The following is an 18,754-nucleotide window of genomic DNA, read 5'->3' as shown; positions in this document are numbered from 1 at the left end:
ACCTACAACAGTGGAACACCAGCAGGCTAATAATAGCCATTTCTCTGCTCTGGTGGCTTTATCACATCCCCTTACTGCACTCTTTCTGCAACACTACTGCTTCAATAAAGAACTTTTTGATTTAATTGTCAAGTCAGTGTGATGAAACAAGAGAATCATTAGCAGTGCACTGTAATCTGAGTACACAAACACATTTCTCTGTGCGAACATTCATAACAAGTGTAAATGCAGCAGACAGATTTATACCCGACTCATTCATAAGTGGAGTCTGTAGCCCTGCCTCGTTTTGGATAGCGTGACGGTAAAATGCTCAGTGCTACTTCTTTTTGGCAGGCATGCCTAGGTTCGTCCTTCACACAGGACACTCTGGCAGACAGGACGGCGCAGCACGGTACAGACTGGAGTGTTAGGTCGGAGTGAGTTAAGAGAAACAGCCTCAGAATAAAACTGAACAGACTGTATGCTCTCTTCTCTTGCATAGACCAGAATTAGACGGAGCTGACCATATTAGTCCTCAGCAGATGTCAGAGTGGGAGTTTCATATTGAAAGCCGCTCTGCTGGTTGTCTTTTAGACCAACACTGCTGCTGTGAAGTAAATCAAAGACGGGATTGACAGATTCTTTCTTCTTTTAATGGAAACGCCTCTGTGGAGAGCAGAGAGTGGGACTGATGTGACAGATTGCTCCCACACATTAAGTATATAAAGTTATTCTGCCTCTGCAGGGTAACAGCAGAGAATAACAATGTCTGACTAATAACAGCTACAGAACAGAAACTCTTGCAAATTACCATGAGGAAAATGTTAATCCTAACAGCACAGTCATATATTAATCCAAGAACAAGCACTAACAGAAAAATAAACATGCAAACCATTAACAGTAGATTCTAGCTGATAAAAAGTCTGAGAAAAAGCATCTAAAAAGTTGGTATAACTTGTCAAATTCAATCTTTCTGAAAGTCAGCACATTTTACATGATCATATTATTTTTAAGACAAACAACCGACAATGTGATTTACTAAAATACACACAAGAAGGCAAATGGGCTGAAAATACCTTCACCTTAGTCTCTTTCTGTACTCAGTACCCCATCATGACAAAGTAAAAACAGAAATTTTGAATCTTTTTTGCAAATGTGTTTAAAAATAAAACACTGAAATATCAGTTTGATGTAAGTATTCAGACCCTTTGCAACAACACTTGAAATGTAGCTCAGATTCCTCCCATTTCTGGGGATCATTGCTGAGATGTTTCTACACCAAGACTGGAGTCCACCTGTGGTAAATTAAATTGACTGGACATAATTTGGAGAGGCAAACACCTCTCTTTAGAAGGCCTCGAGGCTGACAGTGCATATCAGAGCAAGCCATGAGGTCAAAGGAACTGTATGCAGAGTTCAGATACAGGACTGTTGCAAGGCACAGATCTGGGGAAGGTGAAAAAAAAAACAAAAACATTTCTGCTGCTCTGAAGCTTTTCCAAGAGCACAGTAGCCTCCATAATTCTCAAACTGAGGAAACTGTCACAACCAGGACTCTTCTAAGAGCTGGTTGCCCAGCCAAAATGAGCAATCAGAGGAGAAGGGCCTTAGTAAGAGATGTGACAAAGAACCTGTGTAAAGACGAGACAAAGTTCCTGGAGGACAACCACCTCTGCAGCCCTCTGCTCTGGGCTTTATGGCAGAGTGGCTAGATGGAAGCTTCTCCTCAGTGCCAAACACATGAAAACCTGCTTGGAGTATGCATTTTGCAATTGATATGATGGGGTACTGAGTGTTGATTAATTAGAGAATAAAACAAATTCAAAAATTTGTAGCATCAGGTTGAAACATCAAAATTGAAAAAGTGAGTACTTTCTGAATGCACTATGGAAGTTTTTCTTATTATTTAGTTTCAGTTAGCAAACAGCTTCAAGATGGTGGCCCCGAATACAAATCATATATATTCAGAAATCTAAATATATTTTTAAGAGGCTGCAAGGGGTTAGCGTTGTTGCCTGGTTCGCTTCCCTGTCAGGGCCTTCTATGCTGAGTTTGCATGTTCTCCCTGCGCATGTGTGGGTTCTCCCAAAGAACTCTGGCTGCCTCCCACCACCAAAGATGCATGTTTGTGCAGACAGAGTGTAAAGTGGCCGTAGGTGTGAGTGTGCCTTGGCTGTTTGTCCTATATGTAAGCCCTGTGATGACTGGAAACCAGTCTAGGATGTACCCTGCCTCTCACCCACTAACAGCTGGGATAGGGTCCAGCCCCACAGTGCCCCAAATGGGGTAAGCAGTATAGAAAATGATACAGATCAGATTTTCATTTTATTTTTCATTTTTGAGGCTCCTATACCTTTACTGTAGATAGGACTGTGGGTAGGAAATGGTTATCTTGCAAAGCATGTAGTCTGGCTGGATTTGTCATCAGGTGGACCCATCTTGCACAGCTTCAGTCTAAAACATTTGTGCCCCATCTGAGAATGCACAGACCTATCAGCATCATTTGAGGAGAATGAGGCGGTAGATATGAGCCTTGTTTAACTGCACAGCTGGCTGGCAAATGATGGCAACCAGTGAAACCATTAGCTTAAATGTGGTGGCAAAAAGCTTTCTTTATGAAAAAGGGGGGCAAAGAAGCACACTGAAAGCTTTTCCTGGTAGAAGAAATGTTTTTTTTTTTCTCTTCTCCTGATTAGCTGCAGCATGAGTTTGACTCACCAACTGGCTCCACTGATAATTAACATCGATAGCAGCTGCCTGTTGAGCTCATGTTTATGTTGTTTACTCCCTGGGGCGGGCTGCAGATGTCTACTATGCCATATGTTTTCATGCTCTGATTGGCCCTTAATGAATGTGGAAAAACAGAATGTCCAAAGGGTTTTTTAAAGGTTTTACCCTTCCTAAACCCCTCCTAGACACTGACTATTTCCCCGATGGATGTGAAATGTATTCCCTGCAATGGATATATGAAACATTCTATCTGGAATGTGAAGTTAAGGAAGCAGGAGAGGGATAAAGTGGGGAATGACATGTGGGATGGAGCCAGAGGCCATGTTTGAACCCTGGCTGCCAATATCAAGGACACCAGCCTCTATGCAAGGGGTGAACGGACACAACCACTAGGCTACCAACGCCTCAACTCTTTCAATTTTTAAAAATCATGTACCATCTCCACAATGTATTGCCATGGAATGCAAAGAAGTTAGTTAACTTCATTTAGTAATTATTTAGCTGTAGTTGTACTTCATTTGTACTGGGCTGATTACCCTTAATGGGTAACTAAAAGTTAATTTAGGACAGTGATTCATGTTATTCAAACCAGCTTCCTAACTGTCTGTGAAACTTAAGAACTCAGACATTGCTTGCTGAGATGAAACCCAAGAGCACATATTTAGCTGTCTGACCATGTGCAACACATGTCCAGGCAGCTGTACGCCAAGTCTGATAACTGCTGGTCACTGTCAGAGTCACTCACAGTCAAAGATAGGAGATATTCAGAGACTGCTGGAGTCTGAAGGGACTAGCTCGGTCATATTCCACATTATGACAGTAATAATGCAAAGACAAAAGCCAGCTTTACAGAAACATCTGCTCCACCCTCAATGTGAACACTGAGTTGAAACGTCTACTTGGATTGGATGAAGATGTGGGTAGTAATAATGTGACACTGTTGTATATCAGATTCAAGCCTGGGTGTTCTCTGTCTCGCTCTGTGTGTAATCTGTAAACCTCCTTGGTGTTTAAAGCTGCCAACACTGGACACCTCCTCTGACCTCTCCTGCTGAAACACATCATTATTTATCTCTGGGTGACTGAACTATGTATAGATCTCAAATAAACAAATCCTCAAGAGGAGACAACACACAGAGGAACATTAAGTCCTGTTTGTTTTCCAGCTTAAACGATGGATGCATACATTTCTTGAAAGCATTACATCCGCGACAGGCTAAAACACTTAGAAAAATAACAAATGACCTCAGGAGTGAGTTGCATAATATCAGTGGACATTAAACACTATATAAATAATAAATCCCAGCAGACAGCAGCTGCAGCCAACCCTTAAATGACCAGCACTGGCACACAGCTTTCCATCTTTTAAAGGTAAAACCCCATCTAATCACTCACTGCTGTTTCAGCCCTTGTGAATGTTTTGTGTGGGTCTAGAGGCTCTTTAAGGAAAACACCTGACCACACCCTGCCCTGTAACAGTGGTCACGCTCATAAAAACACACCAGCCCTGGTGGTTTATAATCCACAAGGACCTGATTGAAAACAGGCCGCGTGTTGGCTGTGCACACGCCGTTTGTCTTAAAGTGATTCTACAGAGAAGAAATACTAATTTATTGACACAGTTAACTTGTCAGGACAGCTTCTCTGTTGAAGCCAGCTGAATTTCAAAGCAAGGACGTAAAACAAACCACTGTAGAGGTAAACCTGTCCCAAATATTTGATGTTCTGAACTTAAATCACAATCTCTTTCCAAACCATTTACCTTGAAGACAAACATCTCTCCTCGGAGCATAGCCACCGTGTCAAAGTTTCCCTCACAGATATTGGGTCCATAATGATCTGGTCTCTCTGTGGTCCTGGGCCGGTCCGGATGGCGAGGAGGTGGCTGAGGCGGTCTGGGCTCTGGGCGACGGGGTATTACGGTGGGGAGAGCCTGAGTTGGGCTGCCATCTGGTTGTCCTTCAGGAGGAAAAAGACCAGGTGAGTAGAACTTGTTTTAACACATTATGCTTTATGGCAATTTAAACCAACCAAATTGTGGTATTAAACTCAGCATGTTTTCAATGTTAAATTTCAAAAGGCCAGGCTAAGGCCACAATCACACTAGGCCCAGTTTCTGCATACTGTGCCAAAGCCCGATTGTCCCTCTTTCCCAATGTCCTGCTGTCCTGTTCTCACACTGCTCCAGGTCCAACCCTGCCTGAGCATGGTTGGACCATGGTCATATGGGTCATAATGTCATAATGCAACATATGCATGGCTTTAAACCATTATGAAGCTTCCTTGACCTCCTTAGTTCTTAACTGCTGGGTCAGGGCCCAAAAGTGGACTACAAAGCCATTTTCAGGGTGCCAAAGATGTGTCAGACACAGCTGTGGGTGGCAAAAAGTCTCTTATTCACCCTTACTTTGAACGATATGTTGCTATTTCTTCATTCCATCACATATTTTGTTCCATCTCTAAGTCCAAACTGCCCTTTTTCTCATCAAAAACATTGTATTTTTTAGGAGTTTGGGTCATGATTTCAATCAATCAATCAAACATCTTTGTATGGCACCAATTCATAACCAAATTTGCGCTGAAGATTTGGTGGTGGGTTTTAAAGCTCAGCCAGTTGAGCATTAGGACCCACAGAGAGCATGACTGCAACTTAACTTTGTTGCCTTTTCTAAGTTGTTTTGGTCAGACATGGTCCTCTAACACTTAAATTTCTCAATTATGCAATGCTATGCTTTTTTCAGTCACTGATTATATATCATGTCTAAATTGCATACTTGTGCTTGAGCAACTGTACTGTGCCAAAGCCCACATCTTTCAACTATACCAGTGCCAAGGAGGTGTACCATGCTTGAACATTATACGGAGAACTCAAGCTAGTCAAACAAACTGGACTTTAAGGGTTAAACATGCTTAGGAACAGTATGGATTTCCTTGTGTAAGTGTTCTCTGATACATCTAGATAAAGGGGATCATTTTCCTCTTGCATGTTCACACCTCAGTCAGCCCCAAGCTGGACAAATCTTTCTGAGCATGCTCCACAGTTCCAATGCCGGGTTTTGATCTAAAAGTCAACAAGCTAAACTGCATCAGGGACTACAGGAAGAAAACAAAAAGTAGGTATCAACATAGTGAGTGCTATAGTGAGAACCATACATTTTTGGACAGATGGCATAGAAAACAGAAGGTGTCAACATACAACTACAACTCGTCGCTTGCTGACTTGTTTGTCAGTTGTTTGGTGTGCGACTTAAAAGATCAATCTGAAGACTGTCTAATAGTAAAAAGCCAAAGGGAGGAACATCGACATTTAACACAATAATATCTGACGTACTTAAGTCAATAAACTGACTCTCCCTTGGTGCTTCTGTGACTAGAGAGTAGCCTTATCAATAACTGAGCTATAGACAACTCCTGAAAGGAGCTTTGGGTTTGGGTTGAGTTTTCAGCTCCCTGTGGACAAATCAATACCTCCTGTCTCTGCTCATCTTGACCTGTGCATGTGTTAGGAGTGTTTTCTGATGAAGATCACCACCTCCTGCTGCCTTTTTACAGTTGAACTTGTCACACAATAATTCTTTGACAAGTATTAAAAAAGGCTGTGTTAGATTTCTGCTAATTGCCATGTCTGACACCTTCTCTGCAACAGCATAAAAATATACTTTATATACACTTGTCAGTCCATCAGTATGAGGTTTAATCTCATTCATGAGAAGCTAAAACACTCCACAGGAGCTTACAGCAAATTATATGTTTAAGTAACAGTGTTTTAGCTCAATTTACAGACAGGTGAAAGATAAGAAAACAGTTTCCCAAGAGACTAAATTATTCCTTTAGTGTTTCAGGAATTCACACAGACAACTCCAGTTTTCTTTTGGCAGTGTAATGGTTTTCAAAAACTTTTTTTTTTCTTATTGGACATGATGGTTGTTATGTTGTAGGATTTTTTTTTTTGTTTTAAATCTTAAAGAGCTCATGCCATGTGCTTGTGATTTAAAAGTGGAGTGACTGTACACTTCCTACCATAGATCTGTTGAATTCCTCTTCGATCGTCCTCCGGCAGCTGGAAGTTGTCCGTCTCCATCCACTGGTAGAATGGAGCCATGATGGCCAGAGGGTTATTGGAGTGCTCTAGCCCAAGGGCGTGACCCAGCTCGTGGACAGCCACCAGGAAGAGGTCGTTACCTGGACGGATATAAAGTAAAGTGAAAGGATTAGGGTTAAGGTTGTCATATGCAGCAATGTACTTAGTAAAGACAACTGAAATGGAGAAAACTGACATATTCTGATATCACAGTAAAAAATTGAACCCCTGGTCATCCAAAATGTTTAATATTCTTAATTTATAACAAAATAGTAAACACAGCTGGTAGCAAAAAGTTACTGAGCACCTCTGAAATGCTAATAACAGTTACAAAAGGCAGTGCAAGTTGGGTATTCCTGAATGTAAATGAATAAATAAACTCCATGTCAGTGATAATTGTAATCCATGAGTGTGTGGTGGTGTCTTCATTGCACAGACCCTCCCTCTGTCTGTATTTCCAGGTTTTCTCTTCATGTTTCTGTTTTGGGGACATTTCTGTGCTTCAGTTATTGTGCAGATCACTCCAACAGAAAACGTTTTAATCAGATGACATCTCTGTCGACTTCCCCTGCTCTTCTTCTGCTGCAGGTGCTTGTGCATTTCTATGAGACACCTGGCAAACACAAGACTTAGGAAAAATGTGAATGAGTGCATTCTGCTAGCTGCCATAAGAGATCTCCAGTTGTGATGGAGGGCAAGGCAGAGAGACAAACTCTTTGAATGTGATGCAGAGCAGCTTTGAACTGCTCCTTCCTGCATGTTTGTGCAGAGGTGTGGAAATGTTTTTAGTCCTGTTAAATATAACTGCTGTTGTGAAGAAAAACCAAAAATGACACCTTATTTCCCTGTGTCAATGCATTGTTTATTTCAATTGTGCCAAAGCTCTGTACTTCCTTTCTTTAGTTGTTACATGCTCTCCTAAAAAAAGTTCATACCAGCAGCAGAACACCTTGGTTTTTATTTTGGTGTGCATGTTAACGAGGCAGAGCTTCTTTCAGACTGCATCTCAGGAATGGAGAATCTAGAAGATAGAAACCTGATTTTTTCTGCAAGTCTTGTGTATCTTTTGACCACAAGAGACAGGAAAATGGTAACTAAAGAGCAACATTGAACTAAATATATGTTTTACAGTATATACAGTGCTTAACAAATTTATTAGACCACCATATTTGTCTCAAAGACTATCCAGCATCATGAAGTGCTTTAATGCAGACTCTTTCATTTTCAGTGAGCTCTCCACGTTTTACCATTTTGAACAGGAATGAGGGATTTCAAACTGAATTCACCCAAATTTGAGCCGGCTCACTGGGCTTCTCTGAGAAGTCAGAAACTAATCAAGCATAACATTCAACCACTAAAACTCATTTTTCTGTTCAGGAATGCAAGTAAACAACTATAATTTGACATATTCATCAAGAAATAATAATTTGCTTTGCTATTTTTTCAGGTTTTTTGTAAATCAGTAAATTTGAAAATTCATGAATAACAATAACAATTATATTTTAGCATTAAAATATCATTTGGGTTAAAGAGCTTCTACATATTGGTGTATTAACCATTGCAGAAACATAAAAATGATTTTGGTAATTACCAGTGCTGTTAATTTAGGGCAGCTGTGGCATAAACCTTACTTTGGTTAGGGTTAGGGTGGTCTAATAAATTTGTTAAGCACTGTATATATGTATTTATATATATTTATTTTAGATCTATTTTGGGGTTTCTTTGACTTTATTGTATAGGTAGGGCAGTGGATTGAGGCAGAAAGAGGGATGAGAAAGTGGCGAATGACATGCAGTGAAAGAGCCACATAAGTGAACCCAGGCTGCTCAGGTACATGAGGCATGACCTAACAATTAGGTCAGGGGTGTCCAAACCATGGCCCAGGGGCCAAATGCATCCCACGGTCCATTTTTGATTTGCCCACAGCAAATTTTTTTTAATTTAAAATGAAATATGGCCTACATTAGAACATGAAGCTTTTGCCTGACTGTTCCAGCACAAGGCAGTGCTACCATGCTAATTATGTAAACAAACATTTTGACAAAGAATTTATTAATGTTTTTATTAATTTGTAACTACTCTAAGATGACACCAGAAATGGTAAACATATTGGCAACCAAAGTAACAACGTTATCTTGAGTTATAATGCCCTAATTCATTACCCCATGAAAAAGCAGCACCAATACAGTAGTGTTCCTGATGGGTAGCCAGTGGTAGCCAGTAGGAATGGGCGATATCCTATCGTTTGCGATATACCGCGAAAAAAACTTTCCACGATGAGAAAACGGCCTTTAACGATAATAACGATAAACTATGGTTGATGACGTATGTGTCTGCGATCGTCACGCACACATACGTCATCAACTGCGCCGCACTCGTAACTCAAGTGCAGAAACATAACAAACATGGCCGAAGGCGGAGATGAAACGGAGGATGAGTTTGTTAAACGAGGAGCTACCTCTATTATCTGTAAATGGTTTGGTTAGAGGAAATCAGACGTGGAGCAGACAACGGTAATTTGCACAGTGTGCTTTATTTTACGATCCCCTATTCCTCCGTTTTACAGCCGCGGAAATTACGCACGGTCCCACAGTTTATACGAGGAAATAACGGAGCGCTTAGTCTAATATTTAGACAGATGTGAATAATAAATTCACATCTCATGCAGATTTCCTATAAGGTTAGCAATACATAACATTTACAACAACATAGAATGAACATGATATGATAGATAACATGATGCATGTTTATTTTTATTAGCACTGTGGGTTCTGTCCGTTAGGAGCATAGGTGTCTTTAGTACACACCTCACAGACAGACAGACCGACAGAAGTGTATGATGGAGGGACAGATAAACATTAAAGCACCAAACTGTATTATATCTGAAAATGTGATTATAACTACTACTACCACATCATAAGCTTCAGTGTTGTTATACATCATGGACTTAATCAAACTTAGTCAAAAATTATTTATCAAATTTACTTATTCTTGTTTTTATTAATTTGACAACAGAAGTTTTAACTTGGACTTGCATTAAGTGACTTATCTCTGTAAAAGCAACATGGTGGAGCCTGGCAGCTCTGCTCCACTGAAGGAACCTCCAGACTTAAAAGAGGATATCAGACTGCATTTTAGATTTAAACACTAAAGTTAGAGGCAAACTGGACAAAGAAGACCATATCCTGGAATGGCCATATGGAGGTAAAATAGTGCTGTAAATACTTCTAGTTTAGGGTCAATTTTTAATGCTGACACTTAAATTCTTAATAATCTGCCAAGTTGGAACATTCTTTGTACTATTTCCAACTAAATTTCTCTTTGAATCTCTTAAATGTAGAAGCAACATAGTTTTTTTACTAAAATATCCCTACATTAATAGATATCTATTTATATAAATATAGATATATTAATATATCTATATTTATATGTAGCTGGTGTAGTTAAGCAGCCAATTTGATACATTTTTCCTAGTCAGAAAGGTTGTGTTGAATGGTGCTATTTTTTATCGTGATTTATATCGTTATCGCAATAAATACAGCAAAATATCGTGATAAATTTTTTAGTCCATATCGCCCATCCCTAGTAGCCAGGGTCAACCAGATCCTGCTGAAATCTGACTGGCCTCCCCAAAATCCTTAAATTGACTGGCTATTTGCATTGTCAACCACTAACTAGCCACTTGAGCACACTCAATCACTGAGAATATCTTAATGTACATTAGAGGGGTTTAGAACGTTAACATCCGCAAGCTGCGGAACATGAAAGTGACCCCACCATTCTTATTGACTTTAGCATGTGGCCCTAGTGGAAAAAGTTTGGACACCCCTGAACTCGGTCATCAACACCCCAAACACAATACTTTTAATGTAAATTGTTCTCAACTGAGTTACGCAATGACAAAAGTCACTTGTGAAGAGATTCATTCAGATAAGACTTATGAAGAAAGACCAGGCTGTGATGGCAGAGAGACACTGCTGAGATGCAGCACAGACACACCCGCGTCTGAAATGAAAGCCATGATGGCATGTGCTGGACAGGAGATTGGTGGCGGCTGCACCAAGTGAACACAGACCCAGTCTGGAGACTGGTGTAAGAAATTCAGCTGTCTGCATTCTCACATGCAGCTGATTCAAAAATTAGGTGCCATTTTTACAGGTTTTGTGCAAGTTTGAAATCAGCTTTAGTCAATCGCTGCTTTCTCTCTGGTTTGCTTGCAGTATCTTTGGATTAAAAATATGGCAATGGATCAGTTATTTCTTTTAGATTTCAATACTACTGAATGTATGACTTTGAAAAAAAATGCCGATTGTTTGGACTCATATTGCAAATGCAATATGAATTGTTATATTGAAGGGAATGATCATTTTTGTCATTTTTGTTCCAAATAAAAAAACACTGAAAAAAATAGGACAGAGGGATTTTTGCAAACTATTTTCAATATGGCACTTAAGAAGTTGGATGATTGGCAGAGCATAACTTCTCCGCTGCAAAAAATGTTCACTGAATTGGTATTTTGACACACATTTCAGTTTGAAAACTGCAGTATGCCATATTGCAATTTAATCTACATTTAAATTGTCTGCTCAGCCTTACTATCGATCAAAAAAATAACTAGCATTGATTTGTTTTGAAAAATGTTATCAGTAACTATCAAAGTATAGTTACATATTTAGCCTTACAATAAAGGCACTGTTTTATCTCTTTGGAGAGATTAGGTGTCCTTTTTTGCATTCATAGACTTTCCCTACAAATCAGTATGTAAACATATCACAATGGCAGTTTATTACTCTCCCCAAGATATGACGACAGAGATAAACGATAATGATTGCAGATATGAATCAGCAACATTTCCTACATTTCTAGCATTTCCCACCAATCAATGCACGCTGCTGTCCTCTGCCAAAGCTCCACTCTGACAGTCCGCAGCTGTGACACACTGACCTCTGCATCAACTTCCTCCTAGTTAAGAACTGACCACCGCGGTCCTATGGGTTTGTCTCTGAAGTAACGCCAGCATAAATGTGGGTACTTCCTCTCACTCAATACGTCTTTGTTTCTGTGCCCGTGCTCTCTGTGAACTTTAAACTTGCTGGTCATTTTCTGTCTAAATGGCCCAGATATTTGCCATTGACATCACGCTCTTGGACAACTGGGATTTTATGCTGTCACTGCTGTGAATGCAAAGGAAAAGGGAGATATTTGGGATGCCTGTCCATGTGCATCTCATCATTTCCTTTTCATACAGCACACGCACAAAGATACACACAGTTTCTCTCCCTCCCCGTCGAAAATTTCAGTCACATGAGCGTCCTCATGGTCTAAAGTGCAGCTAACACTCAAGGAGAGAAAGCAGCAGAGAGACGACTGGTGTGTTTGAGATATTTGAGGATGAAAAGGAGAGAGAGAGAGTGGATAAAGAGGCCCTTTGTGAGGTAACTGTGACAACCATTCAGCTCGACAGAGAAAAGCAGGAGTAAAACTTCAAAAGTCTCACCATTGGAAGTTAAAAGTTCAAGCCAGATGCTGACTCTCCTCTCCACACATACACAAGCATTTGTCAGTCAAGTCCTATTTCAGCTCTCTTAATCTTTGTTCCCTTGTTTACCATGTCTAAAACCTTGTTTTTTAGGAGGGACAGGGGAGAAAATTCACACTAAAGCAGCACCCTGACAACCAGCATGCACTCTCCAACTTTTCTCTTGCTCACATAAGTCTCATCTGACCACAAAGAAACACAAAAACTCCTGACCTTTTAAAGCCACTGGCCTACGGCGATTCATCTGTGTAAGGTGTGTTTGGTTGTGCATGTCAGCGAGTTATTTGGATAAAGAGTAAAAGCTGTTTTTGTTGGAGAGTCCGTGCCAGAGAGGGTGATTAATCACACCGGGCGTCACAAGGTTGACACCAAACATGTTTAACTCGCCAAAACAGTTTTTACTTACAAACTAAACTCAGGTCAAGAGAAAGGGAAGAGAAGAAGCACATCAACAACAACAAGACAACTCAGTTTCTGCTCTTACCGTTAGCTACATCTTTTTGAATTATTCATGGTAGGTATTGATCATTTGGGCTAAAGTCTGTTTTTTAACCACTTCAAGGAGAGGTCAGATGTCAGAGTTGATACTGTTTCAGAAAGTCCCTGTAGGGGTCTTTTATGCTTGTAGCAGTAGTTATTGTAGTTTACTATTACATCAAGCACCAAAAGAGATGCTTTACTCTCATCGATTAACAGAACGCCTGTAAACAAAACAGATAAGATGTCAAACACTGACAAATCAAATGTTATTTACATGTTTAGCATGCCGCATCACTGACTTCGATCATATTTTTCATTTTTATTCCTGTGTATCATTATTTCCTGTATTATTTTCTCATTATTTTCCCTTTTCCCTGTCTTTAAAGACCTTCTTCTCATGATTACCTTTAGTCAGCCCAACCCAGATTACCTGAACCTGTGTCTTGTTATCCCAACACAGCAAAAACAGGAATATTTATATTCCAATGTCAAATATTTCAGGATTTATTTTCCCAAAGAGGAACTTTGAGTTATTTGCCAGTGTTGCTTTGTCGGTGCTGGTCCAACTCTGTCATGAGTCAACTGATCTAAACTGCCACTGTCTTGTCAAATCTGAGGACATGAGTTGTGAGTGTGAATTTCCCATCATGCCCTTGGGCAGAGTGTTTATATTTGTTTTTAAATCTATTTAGATGTGGTTGGGTGTTGAACAGTGATCACTGCTCAACTTACTTTGCTCATATTTCTAGTTGTTGTGTTAGACATGTTTGCACCATGAGTGAAGTTATCCACCGAGTCAGTGACTTCACACCTGTGGACCTAGAGAGGTCGATTCTTATTGAAGTCTACTTCCTGGCCGTGTTAATTTCGTTGACTAAAATCCTGACTAAAATTGTTTGTCGACAGCCTTTTTTTCTATGACAAACACTAAACTAAGACGAGCTAAAAATAGATCTTTGATGACTAAAACTGGCTTAAAATAATTCAAGTTTTCATCAGGATGACCAAAACTTTTTAGACCAAACATTTTTGTTGGACATCCAAAATCCATTAAAACTGTCCATCTTGAGCTATTCTGCCTCTAAGCTGCAGAAAGCAGGGGCCCCAGGTTTGGCAGGGTGCATAGAACACACTATTATGGATTGGTACCAGAATCTGGCAATCTGGAATTAATTTTTAAACAAAAACTTAACACTAAAGTGTATGGACTTTTTATGGACTAAAACTAGACTAAAAAGACTAAAGAGCAGAAATGACTAAAATGAGACAAAAACTAAAGGGCATGTAATCTAAAGACTAAGACGGAGACTCAAACTTAAAATAGCTGTCAAAATTAACACTGCTTCCTGGCACTGAGTTTGACTTTGCCTTATCCCTCCACAATGGCATTCCAGCTTGCCTTACTAAACCAGTTTAAAGGTGATATTTAATATATGTAAAAGATGCATTTAAATGTGTGAGATCCTGAACTGAGCCTATGTCTAACTAAGTGACTGAAAAAGTGCAAAAACTCCCTCTGCTTCATCTGATTCAGTTGCTGTACTTCTCATCTCCTCCAATGTCTCCTCTTCTTCATTCTTTGAGATCACTGCAGTTTAATCAACTACTGCTCAATATTTATCAGCTCCAACTCCAACTCCAACTCTGTTTCAGTTGCCATTGTTTCCTGTTTCCACACAAGCAGAAAATATGATGGCAAGACCCAAGAACTTGAATAAAAACTGCACTGCCACTTAAGGTAAAACACTGAAGAGCAACGTGTGCACGTGCATGTGTAGTACTCATGACAAAGTCAGACACTATGCACCAAGTAAATAAATAACCTCCTCTTTTTGAACACTCCTCTGAGCCTGCATGTTAATCTACTGTGTATGCATCTTTGTGTCCATGGATATGAGACCTTTAGCACTTATGAAGTAACAGCTTAAGTTTTAATAAATAAAGCATACGCATCCGCCTTCACTTGAAAATGTTTAACACAAATTTAGAGAGCAAACACACATTCTGTGTGAACAGCTACTGAAGTCTAACTTCATCAAACAGAAAAATCTGGAAGATCTTCGGACGTTTTACATAAAAGCTGATCGCTTAAGAGTGCGATTCAAAGGATAATAGAGTCTTTATAGAAAGGACATAAAAGTGTTGGAAAATGGCATTAAAAATGCATTTCAGTTTTTTGTGTATAATTTTTATCTCACAAAGTTCTTACAAACACTGCATAACAACAGCAAATCCATGCATGAATTTGTGCATATACATGCACATAGTCTGACTTCGGCAGCATATTTATATGCTGTACAACCCTTCTTAACATCCTACAGTATCCAATTTTCAGATGAGAACATGACAATGGACACAGTCCAAAATGAATGTTTTCAGGTTCACTCTGCTCTGACGTTTCTTCCAGAAGGTAATAGTTGAAACTCTGAAGTAAATATGTGGGTTGGATCAGACACTATTTTCTGTGCATGTCTGGTAGCAGACTGTTCATATAAATGTTTGGAGGGATGGGTACTTTCTAACAACCATGATTTTCATGGCAGTTTGCACAAGACGAGTTATCTTGGATCTCAAGTGAACAGACAAGTGACCATACCAGGCAGTTATCCTGTATGAAAAAACACTTTCTGAAACTGCAGTGCAAAATAGCAACATAAACTCCTGCTGAACTCCACAGATGCTCAAACTGTGGGAAAAAAAAACCCTGCTGTTTTGTCAGAGGAGAGACTCGCAACATGGGTCCTCCAGCTGAGTGTGGTGTCAATGCAAACCTTGAAGTACCGTGAAATCTGGAATGAGTTGCATTGGTACCTAAGATGCAGCCTCAATTTCAGTTGGATAAAGTTTTAAACTGTCTTCAGCCAGGATGATGGGTTTAGTAGAGGGCATAATTACCAGTTTCTGTGCAGTTTTCTCCCTAAGTACTATGGTTGCAAGGCTTTTCTAGTCATCTGACTATCAAAGAGTCTTAACACCGCAGCTTAATTCAAATGTTTTAATTTTATTGTATTTACTCTTGTCGACTTCTTTTTTAATCAAAGAGAAAGCCGCACAGAATTTCATTGTACTTGTGTATCAAGACAGTAAAAGCTCATTCATTCATTCATTCAAATCCATCCATACACATTTACACGCCACCAGTGCAGCAGGGAGAGAAAATTGGGGTTAAGTGTCTAACCAACACATCAACATGTTACTGCAAGAGCTGGGGATCAAACCTTCTGACAGCGAGACAGCCGACGCTACCTCTACTAAACCGCAGTTGCCCCATTAGTTTTAACTGTGGGAGGTTTGTAATCCTGCTAGCCACCATTAAAACCCTGCACACACTGGAAGATTTTAAAAATCGTAAGAAATTTTGGAAATATGAGGGACCCCACACATGATGACAAATAATACAGATTTAACAGTTTTGTTTTGTAGTGTTAAGTGTGCAACAAGATCACCAACACAGCACACTAGTGCTGCACAGTAAATGTTAGCAAAATCACGATGTCAGGCTGTGCAATTACATAATCCCATAAAAGCCTCCAATTATTGAAAGTAGTAGTGTTCAAAAACATCATTTCCATGATGCATCGTGATGTGGACGACATGGACATGCATTTCAACAGTAAAGCGGTCTGTTTTATATGTGGTAGCTTTTCCTGTCTGCAGTAGTGGTAGTAATGAAGCTACTCAACCAATCAGCTCTTGTGTAATGACTATGCTGGTGCATCAACACGGAAATTCTGCATTCTGCTGACGGCACTTATGACAGAATCACAGATCCACTGATGGAGAACTTAAAAAAAGACAAGAAGACAGTTAAAAAAGACATTTGATCGAGGAATGAGGCACTACTTTATGTTTGTTATATTTACTGTCCCTACCACAGTTGAAAACCAGCATGTCTTGTACGTATCAATACTATAGCGATTTGTAAACACGGTACTGCTAAACTTAACCGGACATAATAAACATCTGTGGAAAAAACATATAAGATGACACTGAAAATGACTGAACTAAGAGCCCAATATGATTGATCCATCAGCATCCTAACACAGTAAAACATGCCTAATAACATGCCAACGATGTGCTCTTATGGTTATGTTAGTCTGAGTCAATATAACAACAATTTCAATGAGTGAATACAATAATGTGTATCTGTCACATTTTCAGCTCAGATTTAAAATCCTGACAGGATGATTTGAAGTTAATTTCTCTCATTAAAAAAAGGCTTGTGTGAGTGAGGGGAGGTAGGAGAGAAGCAGTTGATAAAGTCGATTAATACCGATATTTAACATTGTTTATTAAAATGTTTTAGAAAGCAAATTAACTTACAAATTTGTGAAAACGGAAAAAACAACTAAACCTAATTTGTACTTTCAGTAGCCTTTCTCAAAAGCTGTCAATATTTTTCATGCATTTTCTTTTTGTCAATATTAATTAGTTAAATTATATACAACGAATAGATGTATTTTATAAAGAAATTTACATTGACGTAGCAAGTTTGGTTGACCAGTTGCCTCCATCAATAAAAAGTAGTCATATGCAGTAATATAGAAGATGGAGGATGTATTGGATGAAGCATGATGCATCTTTGGCCTCACAATTGTTACTGAATTGAATTGTGAGACCAGTCAAGATGCACAGCTCAACTTAAAAGGTTTATAAAAATGCCTGCAGAGAGGCCTTCAAGTTTACAATAGTACCACTATTGCACTTTGTATCACTTTCAAAAAAGGAAAAAATTGAACATATTAGGAAAATAAGTTGTTTTGAAAGCAGTGCTGCAAATACGTCTTGTGAAAAGTTTTATGCTACTTATTATTTGTATATTTTCAATTTTATAACAACATTATTCTCTACATTTTCCTTGATAAAAGAGCAAGTAGACACATGACACCATTTATATCCTAATTGCAATCACAAATCACAACATTGTCGCATCCCTACACCACACACTAACGGATTTAATCAGCAACAACCAGAATCTGAGAATAGACTAGCTAAATGCACCTAGCTATTAGCTACCTGCCGCATCCATTGCTGTGGCAATTTCTGTCCATTTCCTCTCCTTGGTGGTTGGATTGTTGTTCGTTTTACAGGTCACATTTTTTTAACACTCATGTTTTTGGCTAAAATCAACAAAACACTCTTCTATTTCATCCATCTAACTTCATGAGTCATGTCTACTATCATCACCACAGCTGTGTTTGTGTTGCTTCCTTTTTCAGGCAGCTTGCTTCCTCATTGGCTATCTTTCTGTTCCACATGAAAATCTGCAGAGCACTTGCTCCGCTGTCCTCTGTCTTCCCCCTATACACCAGGATTTCTGATCTTAAATATTGAATTATTTGTTTAATTTTTACTATTACAAAATGAGAACTTCTCTCATTGTCTTACAAACAGTTAAGGGAGGGGGCGCTAAGGTGCTACCGCTCCATAATGTTTTTTTTTTTCTTTTTTCTTTAATACCACTAGCCAACAATCACCCACTCTCCTGGGATTGAATACCATCTTCTCAGTCTTCCTAACACTTAGCAACAAGATGTTTATTGTCACACCCGGTCACATATCTCTCTATCTCAGAGAAGTAAACAGAGCCAGTGCTGTCTCTCCGCATTAAGGCCCAGACAACAGTGTCATCTGAGAATTTTACAATGTACTTCTCTGACAGGATAGACACCTCAGCAGCAGAATCTATACAAAATAAAAGTTATTAGCGCCAGGGTTTTTCCTGCATATAAAATTAAGTGGCGTCCGCCACCAGGAAATTTCGTGCCACCACCAGCCCTCAAAGCTCTGACATCAAACTGTATTTTTTTTCTGACAAGCATTACAGCAGGTGGATATTTTTTACTGAAATTATGGTATTAAGCCAACTGGGCGGCGCTGGGCCCAGGAATTGGTGCCAAAACTGTCAAAGAAGAAAAAAAGAACTGTGAGTTTCCTCATCTTCC

General features: G+C 39.4%; 1 protein-coding gene across 1 annotated transcript in view; it reads right to left on the bottom strand.

Moving 5' to 3' along the window:
- The window catches only part of mmp15b (matrix metallopeptidase 15b), a 78,759-nt gene that overhangs the window by 23,559 nt on the left and 36,446 nt on the right, over positions 1 to 18,754 (bottom strand). The window contains exons 5-6 of the mRNA XM_041784492.1: positions 6,730 to 6,891; positions 4,472 to 4,668 (exon numbers count right to left, since the gene is read on the bottom strand). Of these exons, the coding sequence (XP_041640426.1) occupies positions 4,472 to 4,668; positions 6,730 to 6,891 (359 nt within the window). The remainder of the gene's footprint in view (positions 1 to 4,471; positions 4,669 to 6,729; positions 6,892 to 18,754) is intronic.

This window comes from Cheilinus undulatus, linkage group 1 (assembly GCF_018320785.1).
Source record: "Cheilinus undulatus linkage group 1, ASM1832078v1, whole genome shotgun sequence".
In the NCBI taxonomy this organism is placed as follows: domain Eukaryota; kingdom Metazoa; phylum Chordata; class Actinopteri; order Labriformes; family Labridae; genus Cheilinus; species Cheilinus undulatus.
The sequence above is the reverse complement of the archived record's forward strand: the minus strand, read 5'-3'. Positions and strand labels throughout refer to the sequence as shown.